The sequence below is a fragment of the Bos mutus genome, chromosome 1 (genome assembly GCF_027580195.1).
Source record: "Bos mutus isolate GX-2022 chromosome 1, NWIPB_WYAK_1.1, whole genome shotgun sequence".
Classification (NCBI taxonomy): domain Eukaryota; kingdom Metazoa; phylum Chordata; class Mammalia; order Artiodactyla; family Bovidae; genus Bos; species Bos mutus.
In genome coordinates, this window is record NC_091617.1 from 126,259,312 (window position 1) to 126,284,500 (window position 25,189).

Sequence of the window (25,189 nt, forward strand, 5' to 3'; positions counted from 1 at the left end):
TGCCACTGCCCTATTCATCTCATCTGATAACAGCCTCCTTGATGGCCTACTTGCCTCTAATCTCTCTCTATTCTAAAACATAAACCATACATGATATATTTAAACCAGATTTTTCATACTTTAAAAATATGTGTATATATAGTTATATATATGTATACACATTTTAAATATGTTATCTATGGACACTGAGTTTATTATTGTTCAGACCATAGGAAGTTGTTAAAATACACAAGTATATTCATATATACAGTTATACATAATTTTTAAAAGGTTCCCGATTCTTAAAAGGTTAAATTGTCTACAGAGTGAAGTCCAAATTCCTTAGCAAGGCTTTAAGTGTCCATCACAACTTGCTCCAATTTACATTCCCAGATTCACCTTCTACCAACCTTGGCCTAAGTAATTTACGTATATCAGCAGATACACCACAAATACGACTCACCTTTTCTTCTGTGCTTCTGCTAATCCCTATTATCTTGAAACTTCTTTCTTTTCCTACCTAGGTAGTCTCTGTTAATTCTTCACCAAACAAAATTAACTCTTCTTTCCTCTACGCTCCCAACTACTTTGTTCCTACCTCCAGCACTGCTAGGTCACTTCAGTCGTGTCCGACTCTGTGCAACCCCATAGACGGCAGCCCACCAGGCTCCCCCATCCCTGGGATTCTCCAGGCAAGAACAATGGAGTGGGGTACCATTTCCTTCTCCAATGCATGAAAGTGAAAAGTGAAAGTGAAGTCGCTCAGTCCTGTCTGACCCTCAGCGACCCCATAGACTGCAGCCTTCCAGGCTCCTCCGTCCATGAGATTTTCCAGGCAAGAGTACTGGAGTGGGGTGCCATTGCCTTCTCTGACCTCCAGCACAGACCCTATTAAATATATTAGTATTAATCAGCCAGATAACCTGGGAGCAACTTGAAATTTATTCACCTTAATATTCCCACCTTTTGTACACCACATAGACAAGTGTTTAAGGATGTAGCCTTGGGATGATCCATAATTAAGGGTTTGCTGGACAGAGAAAAGTCTACATATAAGTAAAGCAGAAGTCAGAAGGAAGATAATTAGGAAAATACAATAATATTAAACTGCCTTTTCCTTGGCTTTCAACAAGTTGAATAAGCAATCCGAAGAGTTTAATGTGACACAGAGGCAGATGAGGACTGAAAACTATGAAATGCCTTCTGCGACAGAAGAAAAGTATTTGATATGCATATAGTTGACAAAAGTTAATGGATTTATCAAATATGGAGGCAGAAGAATAAATAAAATTCCACCCAAAAGAAAAATAAACAAAAGAACTAATTCACAGAAGAAAAATGTAAAAGACCAATAAACATATAAAAATTCCTCAAATTCACTAGTAATCAGAAAATACAGGTTTAAAAAAATCAAATATTACTTTCACTGATCAAGTCAGAAAAAAATTTTTCAGTAATATCCAAGAACAACAAATTTTCAATGATAATTTCCAAGGTACAGTGAAATGATTATGCCCATGTCATGTTTGAAGGAATGTGAATTAAGTGAAAGAGGAAAAAACAGCTGAATAAACAATACAGTATAATAATATAAATGCATGAAGTAAAGAATGAGAAGACACAAAGCATTAACCGTAGCTATTCTTAGGCAGAATCATTACCAGTCCCTTAAAACATGTAATAATTTTAGAATTAAGAGAAAATATTACTGTTTTTAAAAAGGTATTTTTAAATGACTTTGGTAAACTTCAAAAATGAAGTCAGATTACAGTGAATTAAAAAGAAATAAGTAGTAAGCAGAAAGATATAAATCACTTGTTCAGGAGTTCAACAGTAAAAGCAGAAGCAAATTAGATGGTAGTCAAGAGGTCAAAGTTAAATAAAGCTTAATCATTTAAACTGCAGGTGATGAGTATATTTGAAACTGGAAAGGAGAGATGGAGATGATGAAACTCAGGACACTAAAAACGGAGACTAATGCATGTAAGTGAAAGACCTCTATCTGTTATTCAAAGACAGTGGTGCAAAAGCCATAAATGTGACACATATGTGGTCAGTTAGCTTTGTCCAAGTTGATGCTCACAGATCATACCTCAGGAAATTATTTAAGAAACAGAGTTACTGGTCACCAATACAGCCAGAGAGAAAACATGTGATCAGATTAAAGTGAATTATTACTTCTATTAGAAAAACTTCAAAAACAGCTGTTCTTTGGTAGGGATCAAATACTGTAATCTTTGTATAAAAACATTCTTTGAATCATTCAACGATTCTTGTACTGATCATTCACCAAATTTAAGGCACTCTGGGAGTGACAGTCTCTGCCTTCATAAATATATATATTCAACTAGAGCATCTAGACATTAAACAACAAACTGATGAACAAATATAATGAATACTACAGAAAAGGGACCCATCAGGCACTACAGAAATATATGGCACCATGACTAGAGGGAAAATGGTCATGTCAATTCCCTGACAAAGTGTCGCCCAAGTTGAGCATACAAATTAAAAATCAGATCCGCAAATGAACATGAAGTCTAGAGGGAAGGATTAGAAGTTTGAGAGTATATTATTCTGTTGTTTTCAATACTTTATACTTAGAAAAAGAATGAATATAAACACCAATGTTGTGATTAAAAGATAATTATGAATGGTACATACCTATACGAAGGTCTCTTTGTAAAACATTCTTATCATAAACATAGAAAGACAAATACTGGAAAGTTCTTGGAATCTCAAAATAAAATTCTTCACTGAAAAACGGGCTAGAGAGAAAAGAGGGAAAGCTCATTAAATTTAAACTCGACAGTGTCCTCATATTTTATTTTCAATAAAATTATAGATTAAACCATAAAGAAAAACATCAAGAATTCCAAAATAATTCTCTATACTAAGTTTCAATTAAGCCTGTACAAACTAAGCTGAATTTCTGAAAGGACCTTGACTGCCAGGTTGGGCTCGGAAGATTTTCTGGAGTCCTATGGACAGAAGATCCAGTAACTGCCTGAGGTCATGCTCACCTTAAAGTGGACACAGTTGAGAGCTGAGGACAGTGTCATTCACACCATTATCTCAAAAATATGTAAATCACAATAATATATAATACCTAAAATGAATATGGTTATGTAAAATGTTATTTAAAACATATTTTTAAAAACTGAATTAGGTTATTTTTAATCAGCTTTATTGAGGTACAAATCATATAACATGTAACTTAAAGTACAGAGGTTACTGACTTGTGATAAATTTACAAACCTGTGTAGCATCCATCCCAATCAAAATATAGGAACATTCTAACTCCCCACAAAGTTTCCTGTTGTTTCTCTGCAGTTACTCCATCATACGTGCCACAGGCAACCAGTGATCTGACTTCCGTCATTAAAGATCTATTGTAAGATTTCCTATAAATGGAATCAAATAATATGTACACTTGCATCCAGCTTCTTTCACTCAGTTTAATACCTATGAGATTTTTTTCCATTTTGCTGCGTATATCTTTAGTTCATTTCTTCTAATTGTTGGGACAATAAAATATTGAATTGTTGAATACTGACTGTTGAATATTCCACAGTCTATTCTCCTAGTGATGTTATCTGAGTTGTTTCCAGTTCAGGCTATCAAAAATACAGCGGCTATGAACATTTTTATAAAACTCTTGAATGCTTTCAGTTCTTTTGGTGAGGTAACTAAAAATAGAATTGCTGAGTTAAAAGGTAGGTGAGTTTTTAATTTATGAGAAACTGTCAGACTGTTTCCGATGTGGCTATACTATTTTACACTCCTACCAGCAATGTGTGACAGCTCCAGCTGTTCCACATCATTGTCAACTTTTGCTACGGGAAGTTTTTTTAAATTAGCTACTCTACAACATTATAACTCAACTATACATCAGTTAAAAGTCATTTTGAAAAAAACTAGCTATTCCAGTGAATGACATGATAAATGCTTACACCTGTGTAATCTCTACCCTAATCAAGATAAAGAACACTTCCATCTCCCTAGAAAGTTCCCATGTGTACTCATTCCCTCCATACTGTCACGGGAACCAGTGATCTGATTTCTATCATGACACATTATGTTCAAGACTGTATGGAGACAAAAATATACAAACTATATTTCCCTTATGAATAAGGATGTTGAATATCTTTTCATGTGCTTGCTGCCCATTTGTATATCTTATTTTAGGAACTGTTGGAGTCTCCACCACAGGTTTTAAAAGGTTTGTCTGTTTTCTCATCGGGTTTTTTTGATTTTTGTTTTAATAAATTCTGGACACAAGTCTTTTGTCAGAACATTTCTAGCAGGTGTGGCCTGCCATTTCATTTTCTTGACAGTATCTGTTAAAGGGCAGAAGGCTCTGATTTTGACAAAATCCAATTTATTATTTCTCCTCTTTTATGACTGATGCTTTTGGCACCTAAGTAAAGAAATCTTTGCCTTCCCCCAAATTGCTAAGATTTTCTCCTACGAAACAGCTTTTCTAAGTTCACTGTAAGAATGCTATTTTGATATTTAAATTCTCCTACTAAGACATGAATCTCTGAAACACTAGTCAACATCCTTTATCAAGAGTACCTCTTTCCTGGTAATGTTTAAAGAATTAAAAAGATATTTTTAAAATGTCACCATAACTTACAATCTCTTCAGGATGTCACAACTTAAAAAGAAGATGAAATGCAAACTAAATGTCTCTTGTGCTGTGCTGTGCTTAGTCGCTCAATCGTGTCCGACTCTTTGCCACCCCGTGGACTGTAGCCCTCCAGGCTCCTCTGTCCGTAGGGATTCTCCAGATAAGAATACTGGAGTGGGTTGCTATGCCCTCCCCCAGGGGATCTTCCCAACCCATGAATCAAACTGGATTCTCTGGCATTGCAGGCGGATTCTTTACCAGCTGAGCTATCAGGGAAGCCCAAATGACTCTTAAAGAAGTCATTTCTGACCCTATCCAGGAAACAGTTGACTCAGCTTCTCAGTTATTATAAAACCTGGTCAATTTCTGTCAATATATTTTTCACTTCAAATTCATTACAACTGCACTTCAAATTGTAACCAAAATAAACTTTTAAAAATTGGTCTGTCAAAATAGTCTTCTGAATTAGTCTCAACATAGAAATTAATATAAAACAACTGTTAGGCAAAGATGCGTAGGTATTGTTTTCTCTTTTGTGTCACTTTATAAAAAATGATAAAACTGAGAATTTCCTTCTTTGGAAGGAATGATGCTAAAGCTGAAACTCTAGTACTTTGGCCACCTCATGCGAAGAGCTGACTCATTGGAAAAGACTCTGCTGCTGGGAGGGACTGGGGGCAGGAGGAGAAGGGGACGACAGAGGATGAGATGGCTGGATGGCATCACTGACTTGATGGACGTGAGTCTCAGTGAACTCCGGGAGTTGGTGATGAACAGGGAGGCCTGGCGTGCTGCGATTCATGGGGTCGCAAAGAGTCAGACACGACTGAGCGACTGATCTGATCTGATTTGATCATGTATCCACTCTCAAATACTATTTTTAAAACACATTCTAAAGCCAAATAAGAACAAGATGAAAATTATTCACTAAGTCACCTGTATCACTGTATCATCACAATCTCAACAACCTAATCCCCACATCTGGGTGCCCACATCTTTATTTTATAAATAAGTAAGGTAACTAATCAATCCATTTGAGAAAAGTTTTCAACAAGGTTGGTGAGGAGCCATGACAAGACTTATACTCTACCGTTACCACTGACCCATGATTATGCATATCACTCCCAAGGAAATTCCTGGTGGGGGAAGAGAAGCACAAGGTACAAGAAGTATTGCTACTTAGTTTGTTTATAGGTCTCCTACTTCTCAGAAGGATTGAGACAGAGATTTAGGAGCTATGGATTCCACATGTGACTCCTACTTACCTGCTATGAAAATTCTGTAAAAACTGTAATATTCAGAACCCGTAACAGATCTAAATGATATCTACTGTCTTTTGACTTAACAGCTTATCACAACATTCAGAAGAGTAGAAACACTGAAATGAAACCACGGTGAGCAAGGGTTCATACTACAGATTCTTTCACCCTGTTCCGAAAGAATGCTAGGAGGCACCTAGAATCCAAAAAACATCTAGCCTAATTGTATTGAAATGACCTAAGGTAACCATCGGAGATGGCAATGGCACCCCACTCCAGTACTCTTGCCTGGAAAATCCCATGGACGGAGGAGGCTGGTGGGCTGCAGTCCATGGGGTCGTGAAGAGTCGGACATGACTGAGCGACTTCATTTTCTCTTTTCACTTTCATGCATTGGAGAAGGAAATGGCAACCCACTCCAGTGTGCTTGCCTGGAGAATCCCAGGGACGGGGGAGCCTGGTGGGCTGCTGTCTATGGGGTCGCACAGAGTCGGACACAACTGAAGTGACTTAGCATAGCATAGCATAGCATAGCAAAGGTAACCACTGGAGAAGGCAATGGCACCCCACTCCAGTACTCTTGCCTGGAAAATCCCATGGATGGAGGAGCCTGGTGGGCTACAGTCCATGGGGTCGCTAAGAATCAGACAGGACCGAGTGACTTCACTTTCACACACTGGAGAAGGAAATGGCAACCCACTCCAGTGTTCTTGCCTGGAGAATCCCAGGGACGGGGGAGCCTGGTCAGCTGCCGTCTATGGGGTGGCACAAAGTCGTACACGACTGAGGCGACTTAGCAGCAGCAGCAGCAAGGTAACCACTGACAGCCTTAAAATAGCTTCCAAGTGGCTATGAATCTAGAAAAATAACTTAAGGTGGACAGGTAGCTCAGCTGGTAAAGAATCCGCCTGCAATGCTGGAGACCCCGGTTTGATTTCTGGGTCAGGAAGATCCCCTGGCGAAGGGATAGGCTACCCACTCTAGTATTCTTGAGCTTCCCTGCTGGCTCAGTCAGTGAAGAATCCACCTGCAATGTGGGAGACCTGGGTTCGATCCCTGGGTTGGGAAGATACCCTGGGGGAGGGCATGGCAACCTACTCCAGTACTCTTGCCTTGGAGAATCCCCATGGACAGAGGAGCCTGGTGGGCTACATTCCATGGGGTGGCAAAGAGTTGGGCATGACTGAGCAACTAAGCAGCAGCAAGAATAATTGATTTTATCATTTTCCCCAACACAAACAGCTGGCAAGGCAAGGGCTTAAAACAAAAAGTAAGCTAATTTTAGTTTCTCATTTACGAGGCTATGTAGTAGAAACTAAAACAAGTATTCAACTTATTGAAAATTACTAGTTTTATATATCACTGATTTTTATGTGATATGTAATCAACATACATTTAGAAACAAACAGTTTCAGGTTCCAATCTCAGTTTTGCTTCTAACTTCCTTTATTAAGTGTGCAAATTGTTCAGTCTTTTGGTGACTCAGTTTCATCATTTATGTAAATTCTAATAAAGAATTACAGAATTCTAATAAAACAGGGCAGGTGATTTATGATTAAAGATGTGAAGTATATTCAAATCTTCTTGGGCTACTAAATATTTCATCCATCATATGTTCATTCCAACAACTTCTGATTCCCTTATTTTAACTTTTATCTCTGGACAAGACTGTATCCCTCCAGCACAGCTCTGCACTAGAATTATATCCTCAGATGCTATTAAAGGGAAGAGTGGCACATTTCAATTTTATGAATTAAAATTTACTGATACTCTTGCAGTGCTACTACACTTTCAAAAAATGAGAAATCTACCTAAGAGCTCATTCCCTTACACTGCACTACTTTAGTTAAGTGACTTGTATAAATGTTAAGGGGTAATTTATTCTCAAGAGAAATAAAATTATGATGTACTTTGAGAAAAGTTCAAATAAGTGGGCAAAATTTAGCCTAGAGAAAAAAACTGAGGTATTGGTGGTTGTTTTCAAAAACTTCAAAGACTATTATGTGAAAGATGGATTAAACTTGTTCCCCATATATTCAAGGGACAGAATTAGGAACAATTAAAAGGAAGACACATTTCTGAGGCAATGAGAAGCCACATGAAAGCAAGTTCTGTGTCCATCTTGTTCTCGTGGATGTATGAATATATAGCGCCTGGCAAGTGCTTGGCATACAGTAGGTTTTCCTTTTGATAGACATTAATCAACTAAATCTAAGAGTCAGAATAGTTCTAAGACCTAACAGGCTGCTTAGGAGGCAGTGAAATCCTTGGTCACTGGAATATTAAGCAAATGCCAGATGACGACTTGTCAAAAATAATTGTCAGGAGGAACTAAGCATAATGGATTTAGTCCAGCTCAATGAACATTAAGGCTCCTTCAAACTCTGAGATTCTGTAATTCTAAAAATAAATTCAGAAACGAAAAGGAAAATAAAAGTTTCAGATGAAGAAAGACTTCTTGATAACAGTCAGGAAAACATATAAAAGCTATCATTCAATACATATCGTATTAGTGATAATTTACTAATTTTTTACAAACCTTAAAGATTTTTCAACAACTTGGGTACGATAAACTTCTTCCTGGTCCAAATTTATGGTGCAGAAACAATCTCTCATCTTGTTGGGTCCAAGATATGGCAATAAATTTTTCGCTTCACCTGTTGGCACAAAAATTAAAACTGGTGTTAAATATCACTGGCTGCTTCATGCTAAACCTTATATGGGATGCATTAAATGAAAAAGAACATATAAGATATAGCACAGAAAATAGTATTAGTGATTACAGAAAGATAATAAACTTGGTCAAAAATAGTCTGGTGAGACGGAGGTGAGGAGCTGTGTGTAACGGGGCACGTGAGATATGTTATACCACTGGATCCCTGGTCCCAGGAAAGAGCAATACCCCCAGCTTGTGCTCTTACCCCATCCCACCGGCACCACCCCAAGGACTTGCCTCCACAACTAATCCCTCTTTCCTGTATCACTAACTGTCCTCTCTACTGGATCATTACCATCAGGTCATAAACAAACTCTGGTATTTCCCAATTGTAAAAACAGCACAAAAAAGAAAAAAATCTCCTTTGATTCCACCTCCCCCTCATGACATCATTCCATTTCTAGACTCCCTTTCACAGCAAAACTTCTCAAAAGCAAACATCTACAGTCACTGTTTCTAATTCCACACCTTCCATTCATTCTTCCATCCAATCAGCTTTTAACTCCATGACGACAATGAAGCTACTCTAGGCAGGGTCACCAATGCCTTTCATATTGCCAAACCCAAGGACATTGCTCTGTCCTCATCATACCTGATCTGACAGCACTGTTTAATGTAAGTGAAGGCTAACATCTCTCCTTAAAACTCATTTTTTCTTGGCTTCCATAACACAGTATTTCTGGTTTTCTTCCTACATCACTGGCCCTCTGCTGACATCTTTCCCTCCTCACCTATAAATGTTGCAGTGCCTCAGGGCTCAGTTCTGGGCTACCTTCTCTTCTTTCCCTAAGCAAATTCCTTCAGTATATGGTGTTAACGCCCATGCCTCTCAGAGGCCTGAGGTCATTTCCAGACCTGATTTCTCCTCCTCAACACTAGATGTGAATATTCAACTGCCTCTTCGAATATCCAGTAGAGTTCTCAAATTTTTTAAGTCCCAAACCATCTGATTTCCTCCCCTAAAACCCACTGTTTTCCCCAGTCTACCACCATCTTCCTCTTTTTCTCTCACCTGTTCCCCATACTTCCCACTCCCACATCCAGTCCATCAGTAAATCCACTGAACTCCATAATAAATCCCAAATGAAATCACTTCTCCTTGCCTTAATCAGTATAATCCTACAATTCACTCATCAAGGAGTGTGATCTTTTAAACACAATATTCAGATCAATCACTCCCCTACTCCAATACCATTTGACTTCACCGGGGCTTCCCCAATGGCTCAGAGGATAAAGAATCCACCAGGAATTCAGGAGACTCAGGTTTGCTCCCTGGGTTGGGCCGATGCCCTGGAGGAGGAAACTGAAACCTACACCAGTATTCTTGCCTGAAAAATCTTGTGGACAGGGTCACAAAGAATCAGACACAGATTTTTTCTGAGCAACTAAACAGAGAACAGAAGTCAATCCATTTCTAAATTCCCCTGGTCTACCCAGCCCCACTCAACTGTCCTCTCTTTGACCTCTTTCCTCCCACTCTCCCCAGTGTTCACCCTCTTTCCATTCATCAACCATGTCAAACTTGTTCAAGCTTAGGACCTCTGTCTGGAGTCCTCTAACCCATCTTCATATGGCTGTCTCTTCCTCTCATTTAGGTCTCAGTGCAAACGCCACTTCCTCAGAGAAACCCGTCCGTACTATTCTATCTACAAAAATAATCCTGCTACTATATTCTATTTCTCTCTTTTCTTGATAGCATTTACAACTATCTGAAACTCTTCATTTTTATATCTGATTCCCTCATTCTTAGGGAGTTCTTAGCTACCTCATTCAAGGCCTGAGAACTTAACTGATCTTCAGGATCTCAAATAGTGACTGTCAACTATTGAGAAATATGTGCTGAATGAATATTAAAGAATCAAGTAAGTCTAGTTTTGAAGTTCTTGTGAGAAGCGGGTGCTGAAATCAGACACCCACTAAATTAGGAAAAAAGGTGGTAGGCATTAGGGAAAGAGCGTTTCCCTGAGAATCATGAAACTAAGTATTTCCGTATTACCTTTGGTACTAAGTGGCCAAATGGCTTCAGACAAACCTGGGAAGAACAAGTTTTCCTGACAAAAAAGTCTGGGCTGGATAAACCCAGGTCTCTTTCTGCTTACCAACTTTAAAACAAAAGGCCATTTGAACCAATTTACTTTAAAGAAGTCTATCAGAAACTTAAGTACCCGCGAAAAACTCAATACACAAATGATTTTTTTTAATTGAAATTAGAAAAATCAGGAAGTCCCTCAGAGCCATCTGGGAGACTGTCTCTCCGGCTTAAGTCCTGAGTAAGTCCACTGAATAAAACATACTTCTCAAAAATTAAAAGTAAAATTAGAAAAATCAATGGAAGAGCACCAGTAAGATACTGTTACTTAGTTCATCGCTGAGAGATTAGAAAAAAAAATCAAGTTACCATGTCACAGAATAAACATATTCATTTCAAGTCAAAATAAAGGAATCTAATCTTTTAAATGACCCCTAAATTGCCCAATATGGGTTGGCCTTTACAAATGCACTAGTTTTCTAAAAGGCAAAAATACTGTACATCTGAATTTGTATCCATCTAGTCTCCTCTTCCTCAGAAGATTACATGTCCGCCCTTATTATCCACAGCTTATCCCTCTGCTGTGTTCTCTCATCCCCGTTTCCTCTCTCTCACTCTAGCACACTGCCCAACAATTTTCATTATTTTCGACTTTCTCCTTTAAGTCTTTCCTTTTTTGCCTCCCCTCTGTACAATCCAGAGGGTTTGAGGGTTTGTTTTTTTTTTTAGCGAAAAATCCACCTAGGTCACCATAAAGGGCTTGCAATATAAACAAATTTGGAATTAAAATCATAATAAACATGCTCCATATCTAATGAGGGAATCTGGAATACTAAATCATTGCCCTTGAACATGTTGCTATTTCATTCACACAAGCGCAACTTGAGAAACTACACTGTATAAATGTACACATATTCCGCCACCCACCTTTTTAAGAGGGAAACGGGATTATTTTCTCTGCAGAATCCAATGAAAGTGACATTATTAGATATTTACTTAGAATAAGGAAAAATTCAAATTCTACAGAATATTTAAATTTAAAATGCACTCAACATCACTTCCTAAAAAAGTTGTTCATAATCTTTGAATATCTGTCACTGCTGTTCAAAATAAAGTAAAATCATCTAATCAATGCTAGATCACCAATCGACCATGCTAATAGGTTAAGTCAACTTTCGAGTCTTTAAACTGTACCTTCAAACTGCAGCAGTAACTAACTGGCATTAATCAAAATAATTAATTGCCACATTATTTAAAAAGATCAAAAGTGAAGTAACTAAAGGTTAGAGAATTCACAAAAATAATGTTGCACTCCATACATCTCTAAACAAAAAGATTATTTTAAGAGCACACTCTTTATATTAAGCTACACAAAAAGAAATGAGGAACTTGAGAAGATACCTGTCCTGCATATGGTATTTTCATAGGGCCTCACCAGTTCTAGTAAATTACTGTATATAAATAAGTAAGTACACTGGTCAAAAAATAAACAAACAAAAAACTACTGCTCCTTAAAAGGCAAGCGTCTGGAAAACTTATTCTATAATCTCTGCTCCAATTCTTCCCCTCCTACTCACAGCCTGAATCTGCAATTTGGCTTCTGAACCTATTTCTTTACTGTAACTCCCAAGAACACTAATAATATTTGTTGTTGTTTAGTCACTAAATCACGTCTGACTCTTTGCCACTGAGCCACCTGGGAAGCTCTGCTAATAATACTGTGCGTGTGGATGTGTGTGTTCAGTTGTTCAGCTGGGTCCAACTCTTTGTGACTCCATGGACGGTAGCCTGCCAGGCTCCTCTGTCCACGGGAGTTCCCAGGCAAGAATACTAGAGTGGGGTGCCATTTCCTTCCCCAGGGGATCTTCCTGACCCAGGGATTGAACCCACGACTTCCACATTGGCAAGCAGATTCTTTACCACTGAGCCACCTCTGTGGTAATAATGTCAGGAAACTTTGGGCATACACAGACCATTAAATTCATCATACAGGTAGAGAACCAATTTCAGCTATTTTTTTAATGTTTCATTATAAAACAATAAAAATATACTAAAATACAAACTTACAAGCTTCTCAACATTATTTCATGGTATTACTTGCAATCTTTCTCAATTTATCTGCAGCCTATTTGGCGATGGTTGGCCTTCAGGAAAATCAGGGTCTGTATCTGTGGTAGATATGGTGGGTCAGTATGACTTCCTGTACTGCAGAGACTAGAAAGCTAAAAACTACATTTCCCAGCCTCTCGTGCAGTTAGGGTTGTAGCTGTGATTTAAATTCCATCAATTAGATGCTCTCTGGAAATTTGGAGGACAAAAGAGAATGGAGGTGGCATTTAGGTTGCTTCTACTAGTAAGCACTGTCATGGAGATGTCTAGGTTTTCTATAGCAGCACTTGCTGCAGTCCTGGTATCCAGTCACAGGTTTCACAGGTATCAGGAAGGATACACAGCATCCATTCTGTCACACAGGTCGTGTGCATGACGGCAGCAGCACGAGCCAGCAGCAGTGACAACCATTTACTTGTCGCCGGCTGTTTCCTAACAGTGGCAGACTTCTGATCATGGCCCAGGTGACAAGGTTCTAAAGACTAGCAGCTAAAAGTTACAATTTCCTAATTTTTCAGGCACCTTTCTGATCCTAAAAGAGGTGGTAACTCCCGTCATGGCCCCGATGCAATGTGGCTTTTGAACATTATTTTTGAAAGTTTAAGGGCTTCCCAGATGGTGCTCATGGTAAAGAACCTACTTGCCAATCAGGAGATGTAAGAGATATGGGTTCAATTCCTGGGTTAGGAAGATCCCTTGGAGAAGGAAATGGCAACCCACTCCACTATTCTTGCCTGGAGAGTCCCATGGACAGAGGAGTCTGGTGGGCTACAGTCCTTAGGGTCGCAAAGAGTCAGACACAACTAAAGCAACTGAGCACTTAAAAGTTTGACTAAAGTGTGTTCCTTCAGTCTTTCCAACAATTCTATATAAGTCACTTAAAATCATTTATTAAATCTCTTTCTGCTTATACTAGCTAGAGTTGATTCTGTAACCTAATCCTGACTAGCTTCTTTTCTTATCCTTTCTATCTTTTCTAAAAAATCTAAGAATCCCATTTCATATTACTGGTCATCAGAGCTTGGTAAATTTTTCAGCTATTAATAGATGTGGCTATCTGGATCAAACATGGACTCAGAAATTATAAAGTAATATCTCACTGCAACGACTTTTGTGTTCCATTAGACAGTGAGCTGAACAGCACAGCACACCCAAAAGGTGAAAGTGTCAACTTGGAAATGGGAGAGGGATACAGCCTGACTCTCTGCATGGTTGTTACTATCTGCTTTCAGAGAACACTTCTGCATTTCTTATTGTAGCATTTAAATGTGGTTTTTAAACAGTATGTACTAGCACAAAAATAGAAATATATATCAGTGGAACAGGACAGAAAACCCAGAAATAAGCCCATGCACCTACCGCCAATTAATCTCTGACAAAGGAGGCAAGACTACCCAATGCTGGAAAGACAGTCTCTGCGACAAATGGTGCTGGGAAAACTGGACAGCCAAATGTAAAAAAGTGAAATTAAATAATTCCTTATCTCTATACATAAAAATAAGCTCAAAATGGATTAAAGACCTACACAGACACTATAAAACTCCTTGAGAAAAACATAGGCAGAATACTCTTTGACATAAATCACAGCAATATCGTTTTCAATCCATCTCCCAGAATAATGGAAATAAAAACAAAAATAAACAAATGGGACCTACTTAAGCTCAAAAGCTTTTGCACAGCAAAGGCAACAATAAACAAAGCGAAAAGACATCCCACAGACTGGGAGAAAATATATGCAAAAGATGTGACTGATAAGGAATTAGTCTCCAAAATTTACAAACAGCTTATGATGCTTAACAGTATCCTGAAGACACATTTCTCCAAAGAGGACATACAAATGGACAATAGGCACATGCAAAGCTGCTCAATATTGCTAGTTATTAGAGAAATGCAAATCAAATATTTGCATTTGATTTGTGCAAATTGGTGTGAGGTATTACCTCACACCAGTCAGAATGGCTATCAGCAAAAAATCCACAAACAATAAATGCCAGAGAGGGTGCGGAGAGAAGGAAACCCTCCTACACTGTTGGTGGGAATGTAAATTACTACAGCCACTATGGAGAACAGTACGGAGGTTCCTTAAAACACTAAAAATAGAGCTGCCATATGACCATATGCAATCCCACTCCTGGGCATATATCCAGACAAAAGCACGATCTGAAAGGTTACACTCATCCCAATGTTCATTGCATCACTGTTTACAACAGACAAGACATGGAAGTAACCTAAATGTCCATCAACAGAGGAATGGATAAAAAGATGTGGTACATATATACAATGGAATATTACTCAGCCATTAAAAAGAATGAAATAATGCCATTTGCAGCAACATGGATGGGCCTAGACAGTGTCATACTGAGTGAAGTAAGTCAGAAAGAAAAGGAGAAATATCGTATGACATCCCTTATATTTGGAATCTAAAAAGAAATGATACAAATGAACTTATTTACAAAACAGAAAGAGACTCACAGACTTAGAAAATGAACTTATGGTTGCCCGGGGAGAAGGGAGAGCTGGGAGGTTTGGGAAGGTCATGTACACACTGCTATGTTCAAAATGGATAACCAACAAGGACCTATTTTATAGCACACGGAACTATAATCTATTATGTGCTGGCATGGATGGGAGGCGGGGTTCAGGAGAGAATGGATACATGTATATGTATGTATGTCTGAGCCCCTTTGCTGTTCACCTAAAACTACCACAACATTGTTAATCAGCTATATCCTAATACAAAATAAAAAGTTTTAAGTTTGAAAAAAAATGTGATTTTTAAAACATGCTTGATAATACAATATCATGTCTCCATGAATTTGGAACTCCCAAATTCTCAATATGTAAACCATGTGCACTACTTTGTGTACCTCCATCTTATCCTTAAATTTACACATCCTATTTTAACTCTATTAAGATTAAAGTGTTCAAGACATTCAATAAATTGCTAAGATACAACACTTGAGCAAGATAGCTGAAATAATGGAAATAATTTTTACCTGCATTTGAATGAAAGTAGGAGATGTTTTTAGCTTAGTCTTTATTTTAAAAATTTTGTGCATACACAAAGGTAGGAACTTGTCCTATAAAGGCAGATGTATTATTGGCCCCACAGCAAACAGTATAGATCTGATTACATTTAGAAGTGTCGCTATTTCCTTCAACAAAGAATCAATTATCAGGAGGCATATTACTAACAAAACAACTGTTCCTCTATGAAGAAAGGAGCCTGGCCTTCAAGCACAACATCTTTTACTCTGTAATAAGACCATTTCTTGTTGAATTCATAACTGGTACTCTTTAAGAGGGCTTCCTGGTGGCTCAGTGGTAAAGAACTGGCCTGCTAATGCAGGAGATGACAGTTTGATTCCTGGTCGGGCAGATTCCCCAGAGAAGGAAATGGTTACCCCACTCCAGTATTCTTGCCTGGGAAATTCCATGGACAGAAGGAGTTTTGTGGGCTACATTCAGTAAATGAGGTCGCAAAAAAGTAGGACATGCTTAGCAACTAAACAATAGCTCTTTAAGAGCTTTTCTAGTCTACATGCCTTACAACGTTAATTGTTAACCAAATTAAAAAAAAAAAAAAAAAAACACATTCTCTCTTAAAGCAAGGGTTTTAGAGATGAACTAATTATCCACCGGGCATTTGTTTCTTCCCCCTCACAGATTGGCTGCAAGTATGCCAAGAACACCTTCATATGACAGACACATCACTGGTTTTGTTCAACCATAAAATGAAACAGCCGCCTGTTCATTCATGTGATAGTAATTGTTTCTCTGCATCATTGAAACCTTATAACATCAAATACACAGCATGTAATAAAATGGTATATTTAGCTTGGATCCCCATCCTTCACACTGTTGCTAGTTCCTTTTTTTAAATACGTTACATAGCACTCCTGCTCAAGCCTTCAGTGGTTGCACACTACCTACCACTGCCCGCCTTGCAGGATAAAATCTAAAACTCCTTAGTCTGGCATATAAATGCTTCATGATCTGGCACCATCTACTATTTAATCATAACCACACAAGTTATGCTCCACAGTACTGCACTTTCAGTTCCTTGAAAACACTGTATTCTCTCATGCCTCTGTACATTTACAGCGCTATTTTCACTGCATGAGATGCTCTCACCTGATCTTTTCCCCCACAAAGCTCTGCTTAAGGCATCTTTGTACAATCTTCCCTCAACTCCTAGGTAGTCATGTCACCTTTTCCTCTCTTTCCTACTGCATTGTATCTGTACTTCTACTATAAGGATCATATTGTATTGCACCTGTTCTGTTTCATTTAACATATTAAGTGCCTACAGGATGCCAGGCACCTTTCTAAATACTGGGAATATAACAATGAATAAAAAATATAGGTCTTTGCCCACATGGAACCATTGTACAATCTAGACAGTGGAAACAAACATCATAAACTCTTAACCAAGTATATAATATTTATTGCCATGGAAGAAAATAAGGGTAAGAGACTTAGGGAGTTCCACGCCCAGAGGGGACAGAGAGGGAGGACAGCAATGCTATTTTAAACGAGGAAGGCCTTTATATGGAGATATTCGAGGAGATATTTGAAGGAGGTCAGTGAGGGAATGAGTCACCCAGATACCTAGGGAAAGACACAAGCAGAAACAATAAAATATGCAAAGGCCATGACAGAGGATAATTTGGCATACTGAAGGAACAGCAAGGCGGCCAGTATGGCTGTAAAACAATAAACAAGGTAGGAAGGAGGAGGAAACAGTAAGAGATGAGATAGGAGTGGGGAAGGAAGCAGGTTAAATAGGGTCTTGTGGCCAATGGAAAGTCTTAGGCTTTCCTGAATGAGATGGGAAGCTATTGAAGGATTATGGGCAGAAGAATGGCATGATCTAACTTTGTTCTAAAGAATCATGGCAGAAGGTAAAAGGTGGAAGCCGGAAGCTGGACAGGAGGCTACTGTAATAATTTTGATTACAGTTAACTTAGACCAGACAGGCAGTCTTGGCATGCAAAGAAGTGGCCAACTGGTCATATAATTTGAAGATAAAGCCAACAGGATTACGGATATTTTGGATGTGGGTGTAAGAGGAAGGGAGTCAAGGATCACTTCTTAAAGAGTTTCAGCCAGAGCAGCTGGATGAACAGAGATGCCACTTCCAGAGCAAAGAGCTTCTTGTTGGCAAAGAGAGTATGCTAAGTCTGAGACGCCTTTAAATATCCAAGTGCAGATGTGCAGCAGGCAAGGAAGTGCTGGCTAGAGACAGAACCTGAGAATCATTAGCAACTACATAGTATTTCTCAAACCATAAGACTATCCAATTACAAGAACAGTAAATATGGAAAAAAGAGAAGAGATTTGACGACTGAGCCTCAGAGTTCTCCATCATTTTGCGTTAGTAGAGTTAAGAAGGAACCAGCAAATGAGACTGCTGTATGTCTCTTTGCTGAATATAAACTCACCGAACCAATTCTTAGCACCATGCTTAGCTTATAATAGATAATGAAATATCTACTAATGTGTATGTTTATAACTTTAGCATGGGCAAAGAAGAGGTTCTAACATCACATCACAAGTTACAAAATTGCAAATAAACTTCTTTTCATATGTTTGATATAAGCTGATCCATGTCAGTTGCTCCAAAGGTTTAAAAAGAAAATGTCTCCTGTATAGTTACCAAAAGCACTAAATTTAAAAATCTCCATAGTACGAAAACAGAGACATCGTACTGAAAATAAACAAAACACTCCTGAGATGCACACATTCATTTATTGAGTGCCTACTAAGATAGTAAGGACACATGAGTGCGAAAAACACACAAAAACCGTGTCCACACTGAGCTAGTAAGATGGACAGATAATAAATAAATTAAATGGTATGTTAGTATTAAGAAGAAACAGGTACCACATGAAATGGCAGAGGGAAGGGTGCCAAGGAAGGCTCCACCCACAAGGTAACTTCTGCATAAATATCTGAAGAAAAAGGGAAGCCAAGTAAGTATTTTACAGAAAATAGCTTTTAGTCATTGGCAAAAAGTAAACAATTTAAACCAAGAAGATAAATATCACTGGAAATCAAAACTGATAACCTAGATTAACAGAAATAGAAAGATGGCCAACTCTATGTGTACAAGATCAGTGATTCTATGCAAAGGTCAAAGGGCATAAATCCAGATCCTACCATATAATTTTACCTAAATCTAGAATTCCAAATATCAGGGTACTGGGAGAGATTCCAGTGTATATGCTTCTGGGCATGAATGCAAGTATGCACATACGTGTTTATGTGGATGTTTTGCAGGGACTATGTGCATGCATTTTATCTGTAGGTTTGCATGTGTGTTTCTGCGTCCTAGAGGGAGACATTACTGGGATAAGTAAGAATAGAAGACAAGTATTTCTCAAGCAGTTGCATGCTCCAAAACAATACTAAACATTTTCTAAAATATCCCATTTGGTTGGTACAACCACCTTTGACATAAGCATTACTGTTCTCCTTTATAAATTGAAAAAAAAAATCATAGTTACACTGGCAGTACAGTGAATTGACAAAAATCAAATTCCAAAGCCTAGTCTTTCCATTCCTATTCATGTCTTTCTGAACAGAGAAGTGCCTAGAGGAACAGACAGCTATTCCTTTCTGAAACTATCCTAAGAGATCCTGTAGGATCTCCAATCTATTTCAAAGGATACCTTAAACACAGAAATAAGAGGTTCAGAATGTGAATAACTCCCAAGAGAAACTGCAAAGGGCCAGGGTCCTGGACAAGATGATCCTAAGAAAAAGATTACCTGCAGTGGGAGGAACGCTGAATCATAATAATAGTTTCCATTTATCAAATATTTACATTATACACACACACACAGATGATGTTTTTTAGGGACTTCACATGTATGTCACTTAATCTTCGTAATAACTTCTTCCAAGTAATTTTTTTTAAATAGAGAAATTGGGGACGGAGGGATAACACTGCAGGGGTAAAGCATAACAGGAACAAGTTCAGGAGGTGGAAACAGCAGGAGCACCTTCAAGAAAGCAGTTAACAGTACTAACTGACTCAAGCAGAGAGAGATGAAAGGGGAGTAGAAAGGATGCAGCTGTAAAAGAAAGGTGGCACTGCACAGAACCTGTGATGTCAAGCCAAGGAGTTTTAATTTCATTCAGCAAGCAACAGAGTCACTAGAAGTTCCCGTGTGATCAAATCTATGCTTCAGGAAAATCACTGATAGTTACAGGGCCTAATCTAAGGTAACAAAGGGGCAATGGAGGAAAAGAAATATGGAAGAGATACTGCAGAGGGAAAATCCAGAATTTGGCCAGACTCAGGATATGATGTTCTAATAACTGGAGTATCAACCTAAGCAGAGGATTAGAACTTTAGATGGGGGGAAGATATGAAAATATGCAAACATTATCATTTATGTACTCAACCAAAAAATGGAGTGAAGGAATCAAATGTACACTTAAAAACATAAGTTTCGGTGTACACAAGCTTAGAATAAAACGCTATTATACCATCTAGTTATAGATACATAAGACAATCCTATATAATTTTTTTTCTTTTTGGCCACACCATGCAGGATGTGAGATCTTAGTTCCCCAACCAGGGATCAAACCAGTGCCTCCTGCCGTGGAAGCACAGAGTCCTAACCATTGGACCGCAGGGATGTCTCAAGACAATCCTATGTAATGTTAACATATAAGATCTTTCAATTTTCATATAAAGTTTAATTTTAACTTTCCCAGTAAGACTAAAGTTGAAAATAATTCTGAAAACATCTACAGTACTGCCATAGTACAGCAAGTTAGAACAAATTCATTTTGGAGACGGGAGTTTCAGTGTGAGTTTTGTACTTAATTCTCTACATGCCCTAGTCTCAACCTCCTGTGTAAAAAGAAGTCATTACAACGCTTCAAGGGCTACTGTGGCCATCAGCTGAGTAAGTGAAGTGAAAGTCGCTCAGTCGTGTCCAACTCTTTGTGACCCCATGGACTATATAGTCCATGGAACTCTCCAGGCCAGAATCCTGGAATGGGAAGCCATTTCTTTCTCCAGGCGATCTTCCCAACACAGGGATTGATCCCAGGCCTCCTGCATTGCAGGCAGATTCTTTACAGCTGAGCCACCAGGGAAGCCCAGCTGAGGTAAAGCACTTACCATAATGCCTAGAACAAAATAAGCACTCAGTAAACAGTAACTAGCAGTGCCCTTCCTGGTTACAGATCCCTAAGAAACAGCGTCTGTACACAATTCCCTTCACTCAAGCTACTAGGTCTGACCAAAGATAACCTGTAATTTAATAACTGGACACACCAGAGGAGCTCATTTTTTTAATGAACTTCTATTACAGAAATAATGCATTTCTATTGGAAGAAACAAATGAAAAACACCTGGCCTTTCTGTATCTCAGGCTCCAAATCTCTAAAATGAGATGCCTGAACTCTTTCAGATGGAGGGGGAGGACAAAAATTGGGGGTCAGCCAGCCAGAGATTTGTTTGGCTTGCACAGTGTTAGGAAAAATGTAGCCAACATCTAGAACTGGAAGAGTTAATAATAAATCAATCCACATTTCTGGTTTCTCTTTAACAATCAGAGTCCTGGCAATGAGGTTCTGAATGGAAACTGTAGACAAGATACTCTTTTGAAATCCTAACAATCCCCACCTGGCTTTCCTTCACTATGCCTGGTGGTCTCTGTAGACTGGAGTTTGCAACTCCTTAATTAGTTAATCCTCTAAGTTCCCCTAACTTTAAGATCCTGAAAAGTTGTAAAAAGAGCACATGGCAACACTGATTTCAAATGTTTTTAGATATTGCTACCCTGGGCCAGGTGAATCTGATAAACACTATAAGAACTAGATACACATTTATGTTAAATAAACTGTTCATCAAGAAAACTATGAACATAAACTTTACCAATTCTCACTTCTACTCACGTTACAGCCAGCACTTAACTGAGCACAATGTGCCAGGTAGTACACCAAGTCATCCAATCTTTTCATAACCACTCTGTAAGATGAGAATAACTACTACCTCCAATTTATACAAAAGGAAGCTGAAACTCAGAGAGGTTAGGTGATTACTAGAAAAGTAGCAGAAAATTCATGCTTTCAACATGCTCCATTTTCATTTATCATTCAACCAATTTCTATATACCTAATCTAATAAATACTTTCTACAGAATAAAGAAATCTGACACAAGAGCTCTCTCATTTATTTCTCTTTACAGCTTTCAAAGAAGAACAGAAGAGAAAAACCGCCAAAAAACACCTTTCGAATGGTTTCTCAGGCACCCTCTTCAGAGTATGTCAGACTGCCCCAGGTGTACAGTAACCAACGAGGAGGTGGGGCGCCCAAGAACTGTTGCGTTGTTTAGTTGCTAAGCCATGTCCAACTCTTGTGACCCCATGGACTGTAGCCCGCCAGGCCCCTCTGTCCATTGGATTCTCCAGGCAAGAACACTGGAGTGGATTGCCATTTCCTTCTCCAGGGGATATTCCCGACCTTGGGATCGAACCCAATTCTCCTGCATTGGCAGGTGGATTTTTTACGACTGAGACACCTTGGAAGCTCACCTAAGAACTACTGAAGAGAGACAAATGTTACACAGCTATTACTTCCCTCATCTTTAGTTGTCACTTTAAAAGCACCACTGAAAAGATAGACATTTATACTTGTGATATTATTCAGGCAGAGAATGAGTCACAAACAGGCATATGGAGACTGCTGGGATATCTAGTAAGTAGGGTTTTCCAGTGTCTAAAATTAACATGATTAGAGAACTGGATTGTCAAGCAGCTTTTCTCACTCCCAGTAAATGAAAAATTACCTTTAAAAAAAAAAAAAAAAGTCATCTGAGATTCTATAATCCCATTCAACTGGCAACCTTAAAAAATCAACACATTACATAATTATTATCATAAATCCGATTCTACCTAAGAATGGCCATTATGATATTAACCTAGGACCTGGAGGTTAAATAAATACAGAATAATAAAGTGTCACTAACACTGCACTCCTGCTCCATCATGGAAATAAGGTACTGTGCAATTCCTAGGAAAACACAAACAAGGTAATAGCACTGAGCAAGCACTTGAGTGGGCAAAGGACTCCCAGAATCCAGCACAGTTCAGGTGGTGAGCCAAGAACTGCTTGGTGGTTTTAATACCTGAACAATTCTTGACAAGGCAGAAAGCCAAGGTTAAAGCGTGAATTCCATGGCAACTCCTCAGAATGTCCTAGTAGTGAAGATGCAGCTCTTCAGTGTGAAAATCTACAGAATGTAATTAGAGTCCGATTGTTTTACACAAGTCATGTGCACAATAATTATCATACAGTTATCTATATCACTATCATATTAATCACCTCTGACTGCAGCTCAGTCCAGAACCAACGACTGTACATGAAAAGACAAGTTTCGCAAGGTACTGCCAGGAAACGTCCATGGGTCATAGAGCAACGTCACCAAGTTGCAGGCAGGATCTTCCTGTGGTTTGCCTTACCCACTTCTGGTTTCAGTTGTGAACGTGTGCTGATCCCAAGCTTCTTACAGCCCCCTTCTCGAGGAGCAGCCCAAACTCTGAAACACATATGGTAGAAAGCTCTCCTAGGATAGACCCATGGTCCCTATGGTGACATGAATCTTTAGAGGCTTTTGAGCTGACCAGGAGAGCCTCCTATGGCAAGTAAATTAAAGGCCATAGCCAGGTGGTGGCAGAACTAAGGGCTACTTGGACAAGTCATACATGGGATAAGGCTACTATTTCTAGTAACAGCATCCAGGAAGGTAAAATGGGATTCAGTCATGACCTAGTGTTTTTTTAAAAAAAGAAAAAGATATAAAGAAGCTGTACCACACAGGTCAATGTATGTGAGTATTGTGTTCTAAGAGAACAATTAACATGCAGAAATTCACATGAGCATAGTCAAGCTGATGGACGAGTAACATTTTTTTGTGATCCTCAAAACAGAACTAAATATAAATTTTTATAGCATTTCAACATTTTAATTTTACTGACTATCCATTACTTTAGACAGAAACCAATCTAGGGATAATTATCAACTTCTTGACAAAAGAAATGTACTCATCAGCTCTTCCCAATATGCCATGACAGGCAACTTGACAGAGAAAAAGACATGGCTTTTGATGTCTTAAAAGCCATTCTGAATACCTGGCTCTGCCCCATTGAACCCTGAGCAAATAACCTTTCTGTGTGCTCCTTTGCTAAAACTGGAATTAATCACAAATTTCTTCATGAAATTGAATTAATGAAACAATTTACAAAATATCCTGGAAAGTGCTTGGAAAAGAGTAAATAATAAATATTAGTCCACTTCCCCCATCCACTAGGAAAATTTTTTTATAAAATAAAACTGTCCAAATTCAAAATGAAAAGGTTTTGTACCACTCACATGTTAAAGTATTTTAAGAGATTGGAATATTCTTTTTACTACATTCCTCTGAAACACTGAATTTTTTTAAAGTCAACTTTCTGAATGCAAACAACTGTTGAAAATAGGCAGAGCAAATAGGAATTCACTATATTATTCTTACAGTTTTGTGGGTGTGAAGTTTTATCAGTTACCCAAAAACTTCAGAGAAAAATTGTCTTTATGTGCACTCAAAATATTATCCAACCTAACCTTTGGTTACTGTTTTTGCAGACAGAATACTCTTCAACAGTTAAAGAAAGAGAGGCTCTTACAGCATAAGATTAATACTAAATCAAATTCATTTATACAAATAGTCATTTTTTGATAACATAGCTCATACATAAATATAGTTCCTAGAAAAGTAAATCATTATAAGGCCAATTTTCTTTGTCCACCACTGACAACCCATGGTGTTCATCTTTTCAAACATCTTTCTGTCTTTTTTTCCATATACATATAAAGAAGATAAGATACATATAACTATACATATCACCCTAAAGACAGGCTTCCTTTTTCCACAATAATACTTCTTGAAGTTCTTTCCTTTCACATTATAGATACATCTCATTCTTTTTAGCTGTTATAAAATATGTACATGAATATACTATTTAGTCATTTTCCTACTGATGGACACTTAAGTTGCCTCTGTTTTGTTTTACCAACAAGGTAACAATAAACATCTTTGTATATACCTCTTCTGCAAATGTTTAAGTGTTTCTGTAGGGCAGATATGTAGAAGTAGAAATATATAGGGTGTGCTGTGCTGTGTTGTACTTAGTCGCTCAGTCATGTCTAACTCTTTGTGAACCCAGTCTGTGGCCCTCCATGCTTCTCTGTCCTTGGGGATTCTCCAGGCAATAATACTGGAGTGGGCTGCATGCCCTCCTCCAGAGGGTGGGAGGAGGACCGAACCCAGGTCTCCTGCATTGCAGGTGGATTCTTTACCATCTTGGCCACCAGGGAAGCCCAAGAATACTGCAGTGGGTAGCCTATACCTTCTCCAGTGGATCTTCCTGACCCAGGAATCAAACCACGGTCTCCTGCATTG

General features: G+C 38.4%; 1 protein-coding gene across 2 annotated transcripts in view; it reads right to left on the reverse strand.

Annotated features, from left to right (window-relative positions):
* Positions 1 to 25,189, reverse strand: part of RASA2 (RAS p21 protein activator 2) — a 126,397-nt gene that overhangs the window by 91,709 nt on the left and 9,499 nt on the right. For both annotated transcript variants that reach the window (XM_070375238.1, XM_070375246.1), the window contains exons 2-3: positions 8,411 to 8,528; positions 2,644 to 2,747 (exon numbers count right to left, since the gene is read on the reverse strand). In XM_070375238.1, coding sequence (XP_070231339.1) covers positions 2,644 to 2,747; positions 8,411 to 8,528 — 222 coding nt within the window. The remainder of the gene's footprint in view (positions 1 to 2,643; positions 2,748 to 8,410; positions 8,529 to 25,189) is intronic.